At 37.2% G+C, this 13,979-nt stretch overlaps 2 protein-coding genes across 3 annotated transcripts in view; both read left to right on the top strand.

The window, feature by feature from the left end:
* Positions 1–2,125: 2,125 nt before the first annotated feature.
* Positions 2,126–6,109, top strand: LOC120731258 (sodium channel protein type 2 subunit alpha-like). 2 transcript variants are annotated; one of them, XM_040028190.1, is made up of 2 exons: positions 2,126–2,797; positions 5,859–6,109. In XM_040028190.1, exons 1-2 carry the CDS (start codon positions 2,525–2,527, stop codon positions 5,997–5,999), a joined length of 414 nt encoding a protein of 137 aa, XP_039884124.1. In that variant the 5' UTR covers positions 2,126–2,524; the 3' UTR covers positions 6,000–6,109. The 2 variants fall into 2 exon arrangements, 1 of the variants encoding a protein (XP_039884124.1); XR_005695318.1 differs by lacking the exon at positions 2,126–2,797 and adding an exon at positions 2,831–3,932 and having other exon boundaries at positions 5,859–5,970.
* A 202-nt stretch (positions 6,110–6,311) lies between these two features.
* The window catches only part of LOC120731257 (sodium channel protein type 3 subunit alpha-like), a 35,511-nt gene continuing 27,843 nt past the window's right edge, over positions 6,312–13,979 (top strand). The window contains exons 1-7 of the mRNA XM_040028189.1: positions 6,312–6,527; positions 6,607–6,735; positions 7,137–7,228; positions 8,001–8,183; positions 9,812–9,878; positions 11,017–11,158; positions 13,285–13,491. Of these exons, the coding sequence (XP_039884123.1) occupies positions 6,355–6,527; positions 6,607–6,735; positions 7,137–7,228; positions 8,001–8,183; positions 9,812–9,878; positions 11,017–11,158; positions 13,285–13,491 (993 nt within the window). The 5' untranslated portion in view covers positions 6,312–6,354. The remainder of the gene's footprint in view (positions 6,528–6,606; positions 6,736–7,136; positions 7,229–8,000; positions 8,184–9,811; positions 9,879–11,016; positions 11,159–13,284; positions 13,492–13,979) is intronic.

The following is a 13,979-nucleotide window of genomic DNA, read 5'->3' as shown; positions in this document are numbered from 1 at the left end:
CCTTAGTTTAGATTATTTTATTTGACTTTGACCTTTGACTGCGCTTGATATTATTTATAGATTTTTGCCTTTTCTGTTTTCTTTAAAAAAAAAAAGAGTGATATGGGATGTACATACAATCAAAGGGTTTAGTTTTTGCTTGTATTGTTGTTTTTTGACATATGTTGCATGCAGTTGAAATCTATCACAAACCACCTCTTATCTCATCTAAGTACAAAAACACACTTTGAGGTCATACAAAATTAAATGTTAAAGACTGGTTACTGATAAACTAAAGAAGGGATACTGAAGCTTTGAAGTGGCTCATATCTTAAGCTGTGCATAATGAGCTGGACGCTGACAGCATTCCTGTTTAGAGGTTACTCACTGCAGGCTGAGCTACAGGAAATCAAGGTTTATTTTATGTTTGCAGAAAATCATGTTCCTGCTTTTTAATTCCCTTTATACAGTATTGGTTTATTTATATAATACAGCAGCTGGATCTTTAGCTAGCAACTCACTGTGCGACAAAATGCACCCAAACAGTTTGTCTATTTACTGATGCTTGTTAAGCTGATAGAAATGCTGAATTTAAAATTACCTGCCAGTTAAAAAGAAACATCACTCACTTCATGCTTCCTCCTCTTCTGTAGAGTTATCTAGATGCTGAAGTAGTGTAAACACAGCTTACAGTCACCTGCACTTTCTTAAACGCTATAAATGATGCTCTTGAACCTAAAGTAACAAGTCCATTTTGAAAATGTAGTAGAAAGTTCAGATATTTGTTTATAAAGGTAGGGAGTTAAAATTAAAGAGTTATCAGAAAAATAAATACTCCAGTAATGTACAGATAAAAAAGTGTTTCTACTTTGTTATTTCTGCCCTCTGACAACAAAACACCACTTTCTACGGTACAATATTATTCAAATACTGCTCGTGAGCATATTGGACTACGGTGTGGTCCAGCACTACCTGTTTATGCCCTGTCCTTATCTTCAACATCATGCTGCTCCTTGGGGATAAATAAAGTCTTTCTGATTCTGACTACTTTTACAACATCAACAACAACAAAAAAAAAACCCTATAGAATGAAGGAGGGCATCACATGAAAGCTTCCAGTTCATCAAATCTGACTGAGTAGTCCTTACCTTTAAAAACAATCACTTTTCTTCCTTGCCTGTTCTGTATTATATGTTTCTTAATCTCTGGTGAAGTTATAGCACATTTTCTAAAAAAGTAACTTTTAGCTGCCCCCTTATTAATAGGGGGTCATCCCCTATATATGATGTGTTAGATTTTTACACCAGATGTAAACTGCTACACAATAGCGCTGCGACTTTCTTTCAACTCCCAAGGAAATAAAGCAGCTGTACCTTTAGCTAGCAGACAGATTGTGCAACACACTGAACAGAAACAGTGTGTGCGTTTTTTGATATTTGTTGAGCTGTTTGAAATTTGCTTCCGTGTTTAATTGCCACTTAAAAAAACATTACTCTCTTTTATCCTCTTGTATGACCCTAGAGAGATGCGTAAGTGCCATGACCACAAGCTACTGAGATCAGTACCAAAACGCTGTTCTGGATCATTCCAGCCCACTTTAACCCCTGAATGTACTTCTATAAATGATGCATAAATTATGTGTGTGTGTGTGTGGGGGGGGGGTTGTTATTTTTTTTCCCTTTTTCTTTTCTTCATTGAGATAACAACTGGTGATGGATACACTAGAGGCTGTCTTTTATACGTTGTGGCTTCCTCCATTTAGGTTCAAATTAGTGTGATGCTTGAAAGTGTCCAGTGAAGCGCAATTACTCCCAGCAAATGTCTTAAACCTAAAGTACAAAGTAACAAAGTATTTGTATTTCATTATTACCCATTTCTGCTCTTGGAGAAAGAGAGTACATTCAAACTTAAAGCTTTTTTTGTTGCCTTTTGTTTCACACGCACATTAAACCACAAAGGTAAAACTGAGTAATGAGGACAATTGATAGACCATTGAGTTTGTGACAATTGCGATTGCATTTGTATCATGCTAAAGCCAGAGAGAGGAACCCAGACAGATACTAAGCAATCTGTGGGGCTTTTTAGTTCAGCTGAATTCAACTCAACTTCAGTTCAATTACATTTTATTTATATAGCACCAAATCACAACCCCAGCATTCATATTCAATAGTGCATAGGTATTTCTAACACATCGTACCAGTCAGACCTATTAGTAGATCTAATTTTACCACAGCTGAAAGGAACTTGACAGGTGCATGACAGCTCATAATACCCCCAGTTTTCCTCCAATCAAAGAAGAGAAACAAACCTACCTTCCTCTATTCTACATTAAAACAATTGGTCAGTAAAAATCTGTTGAATTGCAAGTGATTAGTGAGAGGCAAGCCATAACATAACAAGTTTTCATTTGCATCTTTTAGCCAAATAATGGATGTAAAGACAATATAACTCTGCTGTTTACGCTGTTCTGTTTATCATATATTTTCTAACCCTACAGACTTTTTTCTTGTTGGAAGCTAGCTGTTCATTCTGAAGGTGTAGCAAGATGCAAAATGTGGCACAGTTGTTTGTGCCACCAAGTCCAGACAGCTTCCGTCCCTTTAGTCGCAAGTCCCTTAAAGCCATCGAAAAACGGATTGCTGAAGAGAATGCCAAGAAACCCAAACAAAAGAAGGAAGAATGCAAAAATGAAATTAAGCTTACACCCAGCCGTGACCTAAAGGAAGGCAAATCACTCCCCCTTGTATATGGGGACATTCCAGACGGCCTGGTGTCGATACCACTGGAGGACCTGGATCCCTACTACAATAATCAGAAGGTAGGTTTGTTTGAATTTAACCTTGAGCACTAAGCTCAAAGTTTAGATCACTGCTCTGAACACAAGAGAATCAGGATTGGATTGTGCCTCATAAGGAAGAAGGCTATTGTGACAAAGAAAACATTTTTCCATTTAGATTAAGTCATCATTTGTGACACTGCATGCAGGTATTATTATGGTACTTTTGGCTTTAAAATGTAAAAATGATTTTAATGACATTTGTCATCAATATATAAAGGTGCTTATTAATTATTGCTGACATTTAGTAAGCAAGATATAACTACTGTTATATCTTAGTCAGCTGGCAGTAGTGTGCAAAAGTCTTGAACCACACTTGATTACCACTGCAAAGGAGGTAATGTTTTTGATATGTGCATGTGTCATTCTGTCTGTAAACACTTTTGATCTGACTCTGTTTTAATATTGATCTGAAGGTTAAAATAAAAATACTGCTTTAAAGAGCTATTTAAAATTCAAAACTACATTTCTTGCTGGCACTGATGGTATTGACAAAATATAGGTTTACAGGGAATGATACTGTCATGGTCCTGGGTCATTTTGACCCAGTGTTCTTAGTTTTCCTGTGGTTTTGTATTTTGTTCCTTATGTTCATTGGATTGTTTGGTTTGGTATTTGGATTCCCCCTGTGTCCATGCTTTTATTGTGGTGTTTGTTATGGTACCGTGTTCCCGTCCTTTGTGTTCTGTGTTCTCCTCATCCCCTCGTGTATTCATCCTTGTTCTCTGCCTCTCTCTCTCTCTGCCTCTTTCTCTGTGTACTGTGTTGTGTTTAAGGTCCACATCTTGGTGTCAGTATTTTCAGTTTCGTGTCCTCCCCGCTCGGTCATGAGTAATTGTCCTCAGCTGTGTTCCCCGTGTGTTCCCACTTCCCTCATTACCTTCTGTGTATTTATGTCAGAGTATCCCTTTGTTCCGTGTTGTGTTGTCCCTCTAGGTTGTGTGCGGCCCCCCGTGTCTTCCCAGCGCCTCAGCTCTAGTTTCTCCCAGTATAGTTTTGTATGACTTCTTATGTTCCTATTAATAAAGACCTGCCTTTTGAGTTTATCCTGCATGTCTTGAGCCGTGCATTTGGGTCCTCTCTTGCCTTCACACAGCCGCCGCATGACAGATATATGGTAATATCACATTACTTTGACCTTATTTGACCTCTAATTAGAGGTCAGATGTTTGAACTTTCATAAAATGTTTGTATTAGCAAAATTTAGGAAAGGACACTAGTATATGGGGATTCTAAATTTCACATTACTCCATACTTTATGTGACCTCTGATCTAACTTTTATGTTTTCATCATTTTACATCATGTGATATAGAATGTATTATATTTATAAAGAAAGTATTGTCAGCGAAAGAAAATTAGTCTACATAGATTAAAAAAGAATAGAAAATAAGTATGCTTTACATTATGCCAAGTACATTAAAATGTGTTTCAACAGGGCAAATAACAAATGGCTGCACTATGTACTTGCTTTTACCACACTAAAAACATCTTAAAATACATTTAAAAAGAAGAAAGAAAATAAAATGAAGATGTACAAACATAATGTGGTTTCCTTAATAGTAAATAACTGCACAGAGCTGCCTTAGTGGAGGTTTGGACTTTTTGCTTTCAAGGAATCAGACTTTCTTGTCACTTGTAATTCTTGCAAGTGGTGTTGAGCAATAGTTCTCAAGGCTTCCTGAAAAATTTTCTTTGGTCAATGGCTGGTTTTACACTCATTTTCAGAAAAAAACCAAACCTATATGGCCATGTATGAAAAACAGATTGCCCCCTAAACTTAATAACTGAGGACAAAATTACTCCAAGAGCACATCGATCATTCATGAAAGAGGTCACAAAAGACCCCAGAATACGTCCAAAGAACCGCAGGTCTTATTTTCCCCACTTAAGGTCAGTGTTTATGACTCCACCATAAGAATAGAAAAAGAATAAAACAGAATAGCTCTTTATTGTCATTGTACATGTACAATGAATTTATGGGTGTTCCAAGCAAACTGTGCAGAAATTCAATATAAATAGTAAGGTGAGGAATAAATAACAAACAGGAGAGATACACACAATCAAGAGGAAAATATACAAACTAGAGGAATATATGCAGGGGTGTCTTCAAAATGCCTTGGAAATAGTGACAAGGTTTGAGTATAAAGTCCATGTGTAGGTGCCTTGAGTGATGGAGAGTTACTCAGACCTTGGCTCAGATTGCTTTCTTTTCATCATCACCCTTCATCTCCGTTTGTCACGTCACATCTGCCCTTAACAAATAGGAAAAAATCCAGCCAGAAAAAATCCTGACACAGGACCTGAGCAAAGCATCTGGTTGTTAACTTGATAAACAGTGAGCATATACAGCCATCTGTAAAACATGGTGAAGTCTCTGTCAGAGCTACATTTCAGCCAGTGGTGGTGGAGATCTTGTCAAATTTAATGTAATTATGAACACAGAAATGTGCTGACAGATTTTCTTATACCTTCCTATACCATCTGGAAAGCGCATGATTAGTAATCATTCACATTTTTCTGCATGACAATGATCCCAAACACACTAACAATGAAGTAAAAGCATACCCAGATTGGAAAACACACAGTGAAATACTATCAGGTCTCCTAGGAGCCCAAAGCTTAAGATTACTGAAGCAGTTTGGGATCATCTTGACAGAACAGAAGAAAAAGCAGCCAACATCCAAAGAAGAGCATTGGAAGCTCCCTCAAGAACTATGTCCTGAAGACTACTTAAAGCAATTCCAATGAAAGCTTGCCTAAGACATTTCAAGCTGTAAAATAAAGGTGGTCATACCAAATATTGACTAACTCTGCACAAACTCTGTTTTTGCCTTATATATTGTATTTCTATATATGTTTGCAGATGTCTCAATAAATCTCTCAATATTTAAAAATTTTTAAATATAAAAAGTGGCTCAACACTTTTGCAAGTATTATATGTTATATAGATGTAAATTAGAATGATACAATGCAAGACAGCGAAAGAGTATCCATATGTATAAGAGTATAAAGATGTATAAATGTCTGTCTTTTCTCTCCCAGACTTTCATTGTATTAAACAAAGGAAAGGTCATTTTTCGCTTCAATGCCAGTCCAGCCTTGTACCTCCTGAGTGCCTTCAACCCTCTACGAAGGCTATCAATTCAGATTCTAGTACACTCATATCCTTTTATTGGGATATGAATCTGATACGCATGAATAATGTTGATGCTGAGCTGTCTGCTGATGTAAGCCCAGGGTTTTGATGCATTCTCAATCATCCAGGAAAGTAAATCTCCAAAAGTTGATTCATGGCCATTGATCAGTGGTCTTTGATCAGTGGGTTTTGGTCAGCGGTTGATGATCAATGGTCATGAGAATTTGCATAATTAAGATTACTGACCTCCAAGCCCATTGTTCCTTCAGTCATTATGCAAATGTACTGTTTATAAGATTGGGGAAAACTGTAGTCAGCTTGGATGAGTGACGAAATGTTTCTCCCACAAAACGCTACGTCCAGATGAACAGAATCAACTTTTGGAGATAAGCCCAGGGTTACATGTTCACATTGTTACTTTATTTATACGGGAAAAAAAATACTTTCACAACAAAATCAGTTACTTCCTTGACAACAGCCTGTAAATTGTTCAGCGTGGTGATCATGTGCACTATTCTCACTAACTGTGCATTTATGACACTGAGCGATTCCCCTGACTGGGCAAAGAACGTGGAGTAAGTGTTCTACAAACATACATAACATACACACAGTGTAGATACTGTGAAGAGTAACTGGTGTTCCTTTTTCTAACAGGTACACATTTACAGCGATTTACACCTTTGAATCCCTCGTTAAAATTTTAGCTCGGGGGTTCTGTATAGGAAAGTTCACATTTCTAAGAGATCCCTGGAATTGGCTGGATTTCTCTGTCGTTGTCATGGCGTAAGTACAGGGCTTTTTCATTTTTTTTGTAGTTTTTGTCACACATCTGGAATTGACTCACCAAAGAAAAAAATAATCCAGGCTTTTATAAACAGAGACATTGCTTGTTGGTGTTATTTTTTGGTACTGATTGTAGCTTCATTATTACTGTTTTTGCATGGTTCTATGTTACACCTATTGTCATCTCTGTAAATAATAATGGATTGCATTTATATAGCGCTTTTCGAGACCCTCAAAGCGCTTTACAATTCCACTATTCATTCACTCTCACATTCACACACTGGTGGAGGCAAACTACAGTTGTAGCCACAGCTGCCCTGGGGCAGACTGACAGAGGCGAGGCTGCCATATCGTGCCGTCAGCCCCTCTGAATTCTAAAATAATTATAATTTTTCTTGCAGGTATGTAACAGAGTTTGTATCCCTTGGAAATGTTTCGGTTCTTCGGACATTCAGAGTACTAAGAGCTTTCAAAGCAGTTTCTGTCATTCCAGGTAAGCAGTTACCATTTTTGTTTTGTTCTTTTATGGTTTATTAATTATATATAATAATTAATTGGAACCTTTTGGTGCGTGGATATTTTCCTCTCGCTTAACTGTGGACCTTTCTGTGAGCTATACAAGAAGATCTAATTTTGTTTGCACAGTTATTCTGTGAGTTCTGTGCAATTTTGTTTGTCCATGGAGCAAAATGCAAAACCATGTACTGCTCTACCACTTGGATCTCTAAATAGTTTATAGTATAATTTAGCCTCCACCCACTTTTCATAAGGTTAAAGAAGCCATACTATTCCATAAAGGGTGGTCTTATTAGTGTCTTATTGGTGAATGCATGTCTTCCATTTTACTGTTTTCTGGCTTATAGACACATTCAGATTTCTTAGATAAATCAATCTCGTGTTAGAAAATACATGTTAATAAATGATAAGTTGGCTTACATGACTTAGAATGCATGTCATCTTATGACTGGTTCTATAGATGGCAATAAAAAAAACAAAGAGTGCTCTCATTCTAAGTCCATGAATGCTCAAATGAAATATGCTATAAATATAGCTACAAAGCATACCTTCTAAAATTTCCAAAAATGGATTGAATAATGGCGGCACCATTGAACAAGGAAAAAGAATATATTGAATAAAGACGCCATTGTTGACACTAAGTGTTTCTAAAGATAAAATCCACTGGCATCACTTTGTATTGTTTGCTTATACATGCTAATAATATTTACTGTTTCTTAACTGACTGTAAACAATTTTGCGTTTGACAGGCATAAAAGCCATCATTAGTGCATTGTTCCAGTCTGTGAAGAAACTCACTGATGTGATGAGTCTCACCGTTTTCTGCTTGAGCGTCTTTGCCCTAATAGGTTTACAACTGTTTATGGGCAATCTGAAAAATAAGTGCATACGAGAAGGCTATTGGAATAACACAAATGCGACTGAAAACATGAGTGAGTATTTGATTTTCCTCTTTAATGCTTTCTTAACACTGTCACAGTACACACACAGACACAAATATATATATATATATATATATATATATATATATATATAAAGAGAGAGAGAGAGTCAGTTTTAACAGGAGAAGGTGGCATGCTCCTCCCTGCCTGTTTATGTAAGAGACCATTCCACCATATGTGGGGGTATTTGTAGCTGATCAAGCGCTACGACAAAACTGGCTTACATAAGGACCGCTCCAGGAAAGAAAGACCAAGAGCTACCTCTGCTGCTGAGAGAAAATTCATCTGAGTCAAGCCTCAGAGTTGTGCTTATTTGTAGTATGCTTTCATTTCAGAGTGGAAAGAAACAATAATCTGCATATTTTTCAATAAAAAAATTGGGGTGTTCTAAAACTTTTGAGTGGTAGTGTAGTAGTGGTGGGCAAGCAGAGGAAGACAGCTGTAGTGATAAATGTAGCTATACCGAGTGAGAGCAAAATCAGGAAGAAGAAAGCTTGAGGGTCCTGATCAGTATCTTTGCTGCTTCTAGGACTGCACTCTTCCCAGCAGAGACCTTGGATGTTGTTCCTGGGATCTGCTGGAGCCACTCACCTAGCTTGGTGGTCACTGTACCAAAATAGTTTGATAGTAATAGTGATAGATGTCTTCTTAATTCAAATAAATCGTGGGCCATAGAGTAAGAATGTCATGGTCCTGGGTCTGCGACCCGGTATTTGTGTTCAGGCTCTGAATGAATATTCTTTGATTTAGTGTTATTCATGTTTTCCTTATTTGTCTCCATGTGTTATATACTTTTCTGTAGCCTTTAGTTTCCCTATGTGCCACATTTAGTTACTCTCATCTCCGTGTTTCATGTTCCCTCTGTTCCCCTCATCAGTCATGTCTCTATGTCCCAGTGTCAAGTCTGGGTCGTTATGAATGTCTCATGTTTCCTGTTTTATTTTGATAGTTCCTTGTCCTGTGTGCAGTGTGTTCAGTTTTGCTTCTTCCTGTGTCTTTATGTGTGATTCCCAGCTGTGCTCTCCTCCTGTGTCAGATTCCCTTGTTACTCCCGTGTGTATTTAAGCCCAGTGTTTTCCTCAGTCTGTTGTCGTGTCATACCCTCTTTGCTGTGTTTTCTTCGTGCTCCTGGTTTTTTCCATCCTTCTTCTCCAGTTTCCAGCTTCCTAGTTTTATAGCCTCCCAGTGTTTAGTTCTTAGTTTCCGTGTTCAAGTATTGGTTTGTTTTTTGTGAGTTTATTTCATGGATTATTTTTCCCAGTAAATAAAGGTGCCATTTCGAGTTTACTTTTCCATGTACGAGTCCTGCATTTGGGACGTTCATCCTGCTTGCCACACAGCTTACCATGACAAAGAAGCCAAAATGTCCCAATAGCTTGTTGTTGGGCTGTGTATGTTAAGCTCTTAATATGTATTTCACTCTTCTCTGATTCAATAAAACATTTGCAATACAAGAATGAAGCACTCTTGTTGTCTTCTACATTGTATAATTGTAACCTAATTCTACTTCTGCTGTTTTATGTATTGTTTTGGACTTCTAACAAACCATTCTTGTCATAGTCTCCCCATGAATTGCATACAATAATAAATAACTGCTATTTTCCTTCTTTCCCCATCAGGTCTTTACTATTACCTGCCTGACAACAAAAAACATCCATTACTTTGTGGCAGCAGCATTGGAGCTGGGTAAGCAAGTTGGCTCTCCAGTTATAAGAGAACTGAATAAAATACAAAATGAACACAATCCTGGTACAGCCCCAATTTTACAAAAATGTCAGTATTGTGTATGTGTAAAAAACAGACTGCAGTAAATTTCTAATGTAATAAAAATATATTTTATCTACTACAGAAAATAGAAAAAGTATCACTGTGTAACATCCCCTCATCTCTAACAATAATCAATAAATGTCTGGGAACTGAGAAGGCCAGCTGCTGAAATTCTGGAGAGGAATATTGTTCATAGTCTTTTTTTGTTTTGTTTTGTTTGTTTGTTTTTTCATTTTAGGATGCACAGAATGTTTTCAATAGGTGAAAGGTCTAGACTGCAAGCAGGCTGTTTCAGCTGAAATATGCAAGGCCTTCCCTGAACATCATGCCATCTGGATGGGGGCATACACTGCTCATTTTCAAATCGTAAAACATTTTCTGGATCATGTTCACAGATAGCTTCTTCTTTTTTATTTGTGGATGACAATGATGTCTGGGAGTGTTTGCAGTGATTTCCATGGCCGAATCATGAATGCTTTTTTTTGTTGTTGCAATGCCTGAAGATCATGAGTTCCAATTTATGTTGTTTTATACCTTAAACACTTTAGATTGTCTGAATCTTTTGAGGGTTACGTAATGTGGATGATAAGATATTCAAAGTCTTTCAAGTCAATTTTAAGTAGAGGAACATTTTTTCTGGCAGTACAATGAATGTAATTAACTCATTCACTGCCAATGGCTGGCAGTGAATGAGTTAAATCATTGCGTTTTGTTTTTATTTACATTTTGCACATTTTTAAAAATTATTTATTTATTTTTATTTTATTATTGTCTATTTATTGTTATGTTTTGTATTTGTTGTAACTTCTGCTATCTACTAGGCAGCAGGAGGGAAATAAATCTCATTCGGCACATCACCAAATGAAAAATACAACAACAAAGATGTAGGATTGCTAGAATGCTAAATCAGCCAAAAATGGGACAACTTTCCTTTCCCAGAAATCCAGCAACTGGTCTGTTCAGCACCCAACTTTTATGGAATTAGTGTTGTTTCATGCATTCTTTCATAGTATTGCATTGACAATTCTTTCAGATCTTAACTGATCTTTTCTTGCAGGAAGTGTCCAGAGGGGTATATGTGCAAAAAGGAGGGAAATAACCCAGACAATGGTTATACCAGCTTTGACACATTTGGCTGGGCCTTCCTTTCTCTTTTCAGACTGATGACACAGGATTGTTGGGAAAAGCTGTATCAGCAGGTAGGCTAAAAAGGGAAACTAAAAGACAATAAAAATGTAAAATGATTGTGTACAATTTTAGTGATGCTCATTTTGGTAAATTTTCAGTGTGTTTAACTTTTGCATTATTCAGGCTATTGGTCAGTTTTCTAATAAAATCCCTTGTTTTAATATAAAATTTTACATTTAACATTCAATTTACTTTATTTCTTTTGCTGATCACTTACCCCGTGAGAACATGTTTGGTTGGTTTTGATAAGACATTTAACCTGTAGGTTCAGATTACTCCTTCTCTCGCCATATAAAGAGGCGGGGCTTGCTGTGTTTGCAGGAAAAGCATTCATCCACCACCATATTTTCTTTAAAGACCATATTTAGAGGTTTCTGTATGACACTCTCACTTTTAGCACTCCTTACAATTAAGTAGCAAAATTGAGACTATTAACAAGCTCTCTAATGACAGTATTTCTCAGTCATGATATGAAACATAGGTTGACACAAAAGCTTTATACTAGCATGGTGGATGGATTTTATGAGAATGGCCTAGTGTGTCACTGTAAATAATTGTAATTGTCACTATAACTAACTGTATTTAATTAATAAGTTTTATATTTTGCTAAATTTCTTGTAGGTTTGTTACTCTTGAATATACTTCAGGTTAATATGGTTAATATAATTTTGGTAAATCGCAGTAAAAATTTCTGGCACAACTTCACCTACTTCCAAGGTGCATGGAGAGGATGAAAGAATTCACAATGCAGGAACTCCAGCAACACTTGAGGGAAGATGAACAACTTTAATAATTGACCAACGCGTTTCGGCTTGTGGCCTTCATCAGGGTCATAGTAAAACAAAAACAGAAAAAATTTCAAATTAACCAGTCAAAACTTCATAGATAGATCAGCTGACATATAATAGGTAGGTATTGGTTATTTGGTTAATTCACACCCAAGTAAATACTTGAAGAAATTTCTTTAACATTTAAACCTATTTTCTGCATATTCCAGAATATAAAATACATTAATTCTTTGTGTTTATACTCACTCTTTCAAATAGATGCAAGTGAAGCACAGCAAAAAATAAATGAAATCAAAGATTCCGCAGCACAAAGTCCTGTCATTCTGAAATTTAATTTCACCTGTTTACTTGGGGTGGGGCCGGTGGAAGTTTGCCCGGTGCCGCAGCGGTCATGTCACTGGGGGGATCCCACATTCCCATGGCAGCATGCTAGGTGTTTGCTGAGATTTGAAGAATCAGAATAACTTTTTTGGGAGCTCAAAAATTTGTGTCATCTTCTTTTGTATAATTAGATTTTTGGCCTTTTTGGGCTTTATTGACAGATACAGTGAAGAAATGACAGGAGAGCAGAGGGAGAGAGATGAAGACATGTGGCAAAGACCTGCGGGTCAGATTCGAACCCAAGCTGGCCCAAGCCGCTCTCAGCCATATGGTCACCTGCTCAACGCACTGAGCTAGCTAGCTAGCTTTTTCTGGTCTTGCCTCTGTCTTGTCATCAGCGTCTCCTTTTGTAGTCTGTCTAGTCTCCATGTTTTTGTTATCCTTTGCTATGTTCCTGTGTCTGTCTGGTCTCTCTGTGTTCTATTTGGTCTCATTCTATTTGCATTCATTCATTCATTTCCTGATTTATTTAGTGTCCTTCTTCAAGTATATTATGTTCAATTTCGCTTCCCCTCTGTCTCGTCAGTTAGATTCTGTTCAGCCGTGTTCCTTGTTATTTCCCATCTCTCTGATTACCTGCTGTGTGCAGTCTCCCTTTTGGTTATTGTTACACTGTCCCTCAAACTGTGTGCGTCCCTCTTCCATTTCAGTTTCTGCTGGTCAGATTATGTGCTCTGAATTTAAGTTCTTATTGTAATAAGACTTTGGCAACGAAGCTGTTCGAGGTTTACACATTGTTTTCAGAGTCTTGCATTTTGGGTCTAATTCCTGCCTGCCACACATCTGAGACTTGATGATTACTTTATAAAAAATGAAAGTGACAAATTTACAGGCACCTCAAATTTGAGAGCTTCTAAAATAGAAAGTATTCACTGTAAAAGGGTAGAATTTTATAGCCACATATGCCAAGTATCAATACTGTATTTTAAGTAATTGTAAAAACACCAAATTCTTGTTTGTTTTTCCAGACTTTGCGGACATCTGGGAAGCCATACGTGATCTTTTTTATGCTTGTAATATTCCTTGGTTCCTTCTACTTGATCAACCTGATCCTGGGTGTTGTAGCTATGGCCTATGACGAGGAGAACCAGATTGTCAAAAAGGAAGCTCAGGAGAAGGAGGAGGAATTTCAGGCCATGCTTGAACAGCTGAGAGAGCAATATAAGGAAGCTCAGGTACACTGACTAACTCCTTTATTTTTCCCAAGATATAATTTGGCAAGTAGCCTTCAGTAATAGTAATAAATCATACAGCAATAGTACATTCATGTAGTTGTAGAAAGCATGAAAGTATATTAAGTAATCGAAAGTATTCAGAATATGCTGCTCTCATTTAGAAACATAACGGAATACGTTACAAAATTCGTTTTGGGGCATGTATTCTGTAATCTGTAGTGGAATAAAAGTAACCTTCCCAACACCGTTTAACACAAAGCCCGGACTGACCCAGGACCATTGCTCACGCTGCACAGCATAAAGGCCCTTTCGTTTGGATGCAACATGCGCTGCACTCACCGCTAACTAAGAGCAAAGGATCCAAATTTGTTGCGCTGGCTGCTACGCTCTGCTTGCATGTCGTTTTCTTACAGCCACTCTACATGTACTAGCCTGGTCCTGGTCGTTTCAAAAAATGTATCTCTCTGACTTTATATCCTCTACGAGAA

This window comes from Simochromis diagramma, unplaced genomic scaffold (assembly GCF_900408965.1).
Source record: "Simochromis diagramma unplaced genomic scaffold, fSimDia1.1 OVJJ01000343.1, whole genome shotgun sequence".
Lineage (NCBI taxonomy): Eukaryota > Metazoa > Chordata > Actinopteri > Cichliformes > Cichlidae > Simochromis > Simochromis diagramma.
The sequence above is the reverse complement of the archived record's forward strand: the minus strand, read 5'-3'. Positions and strand labels throughout refer to the sequence as shown.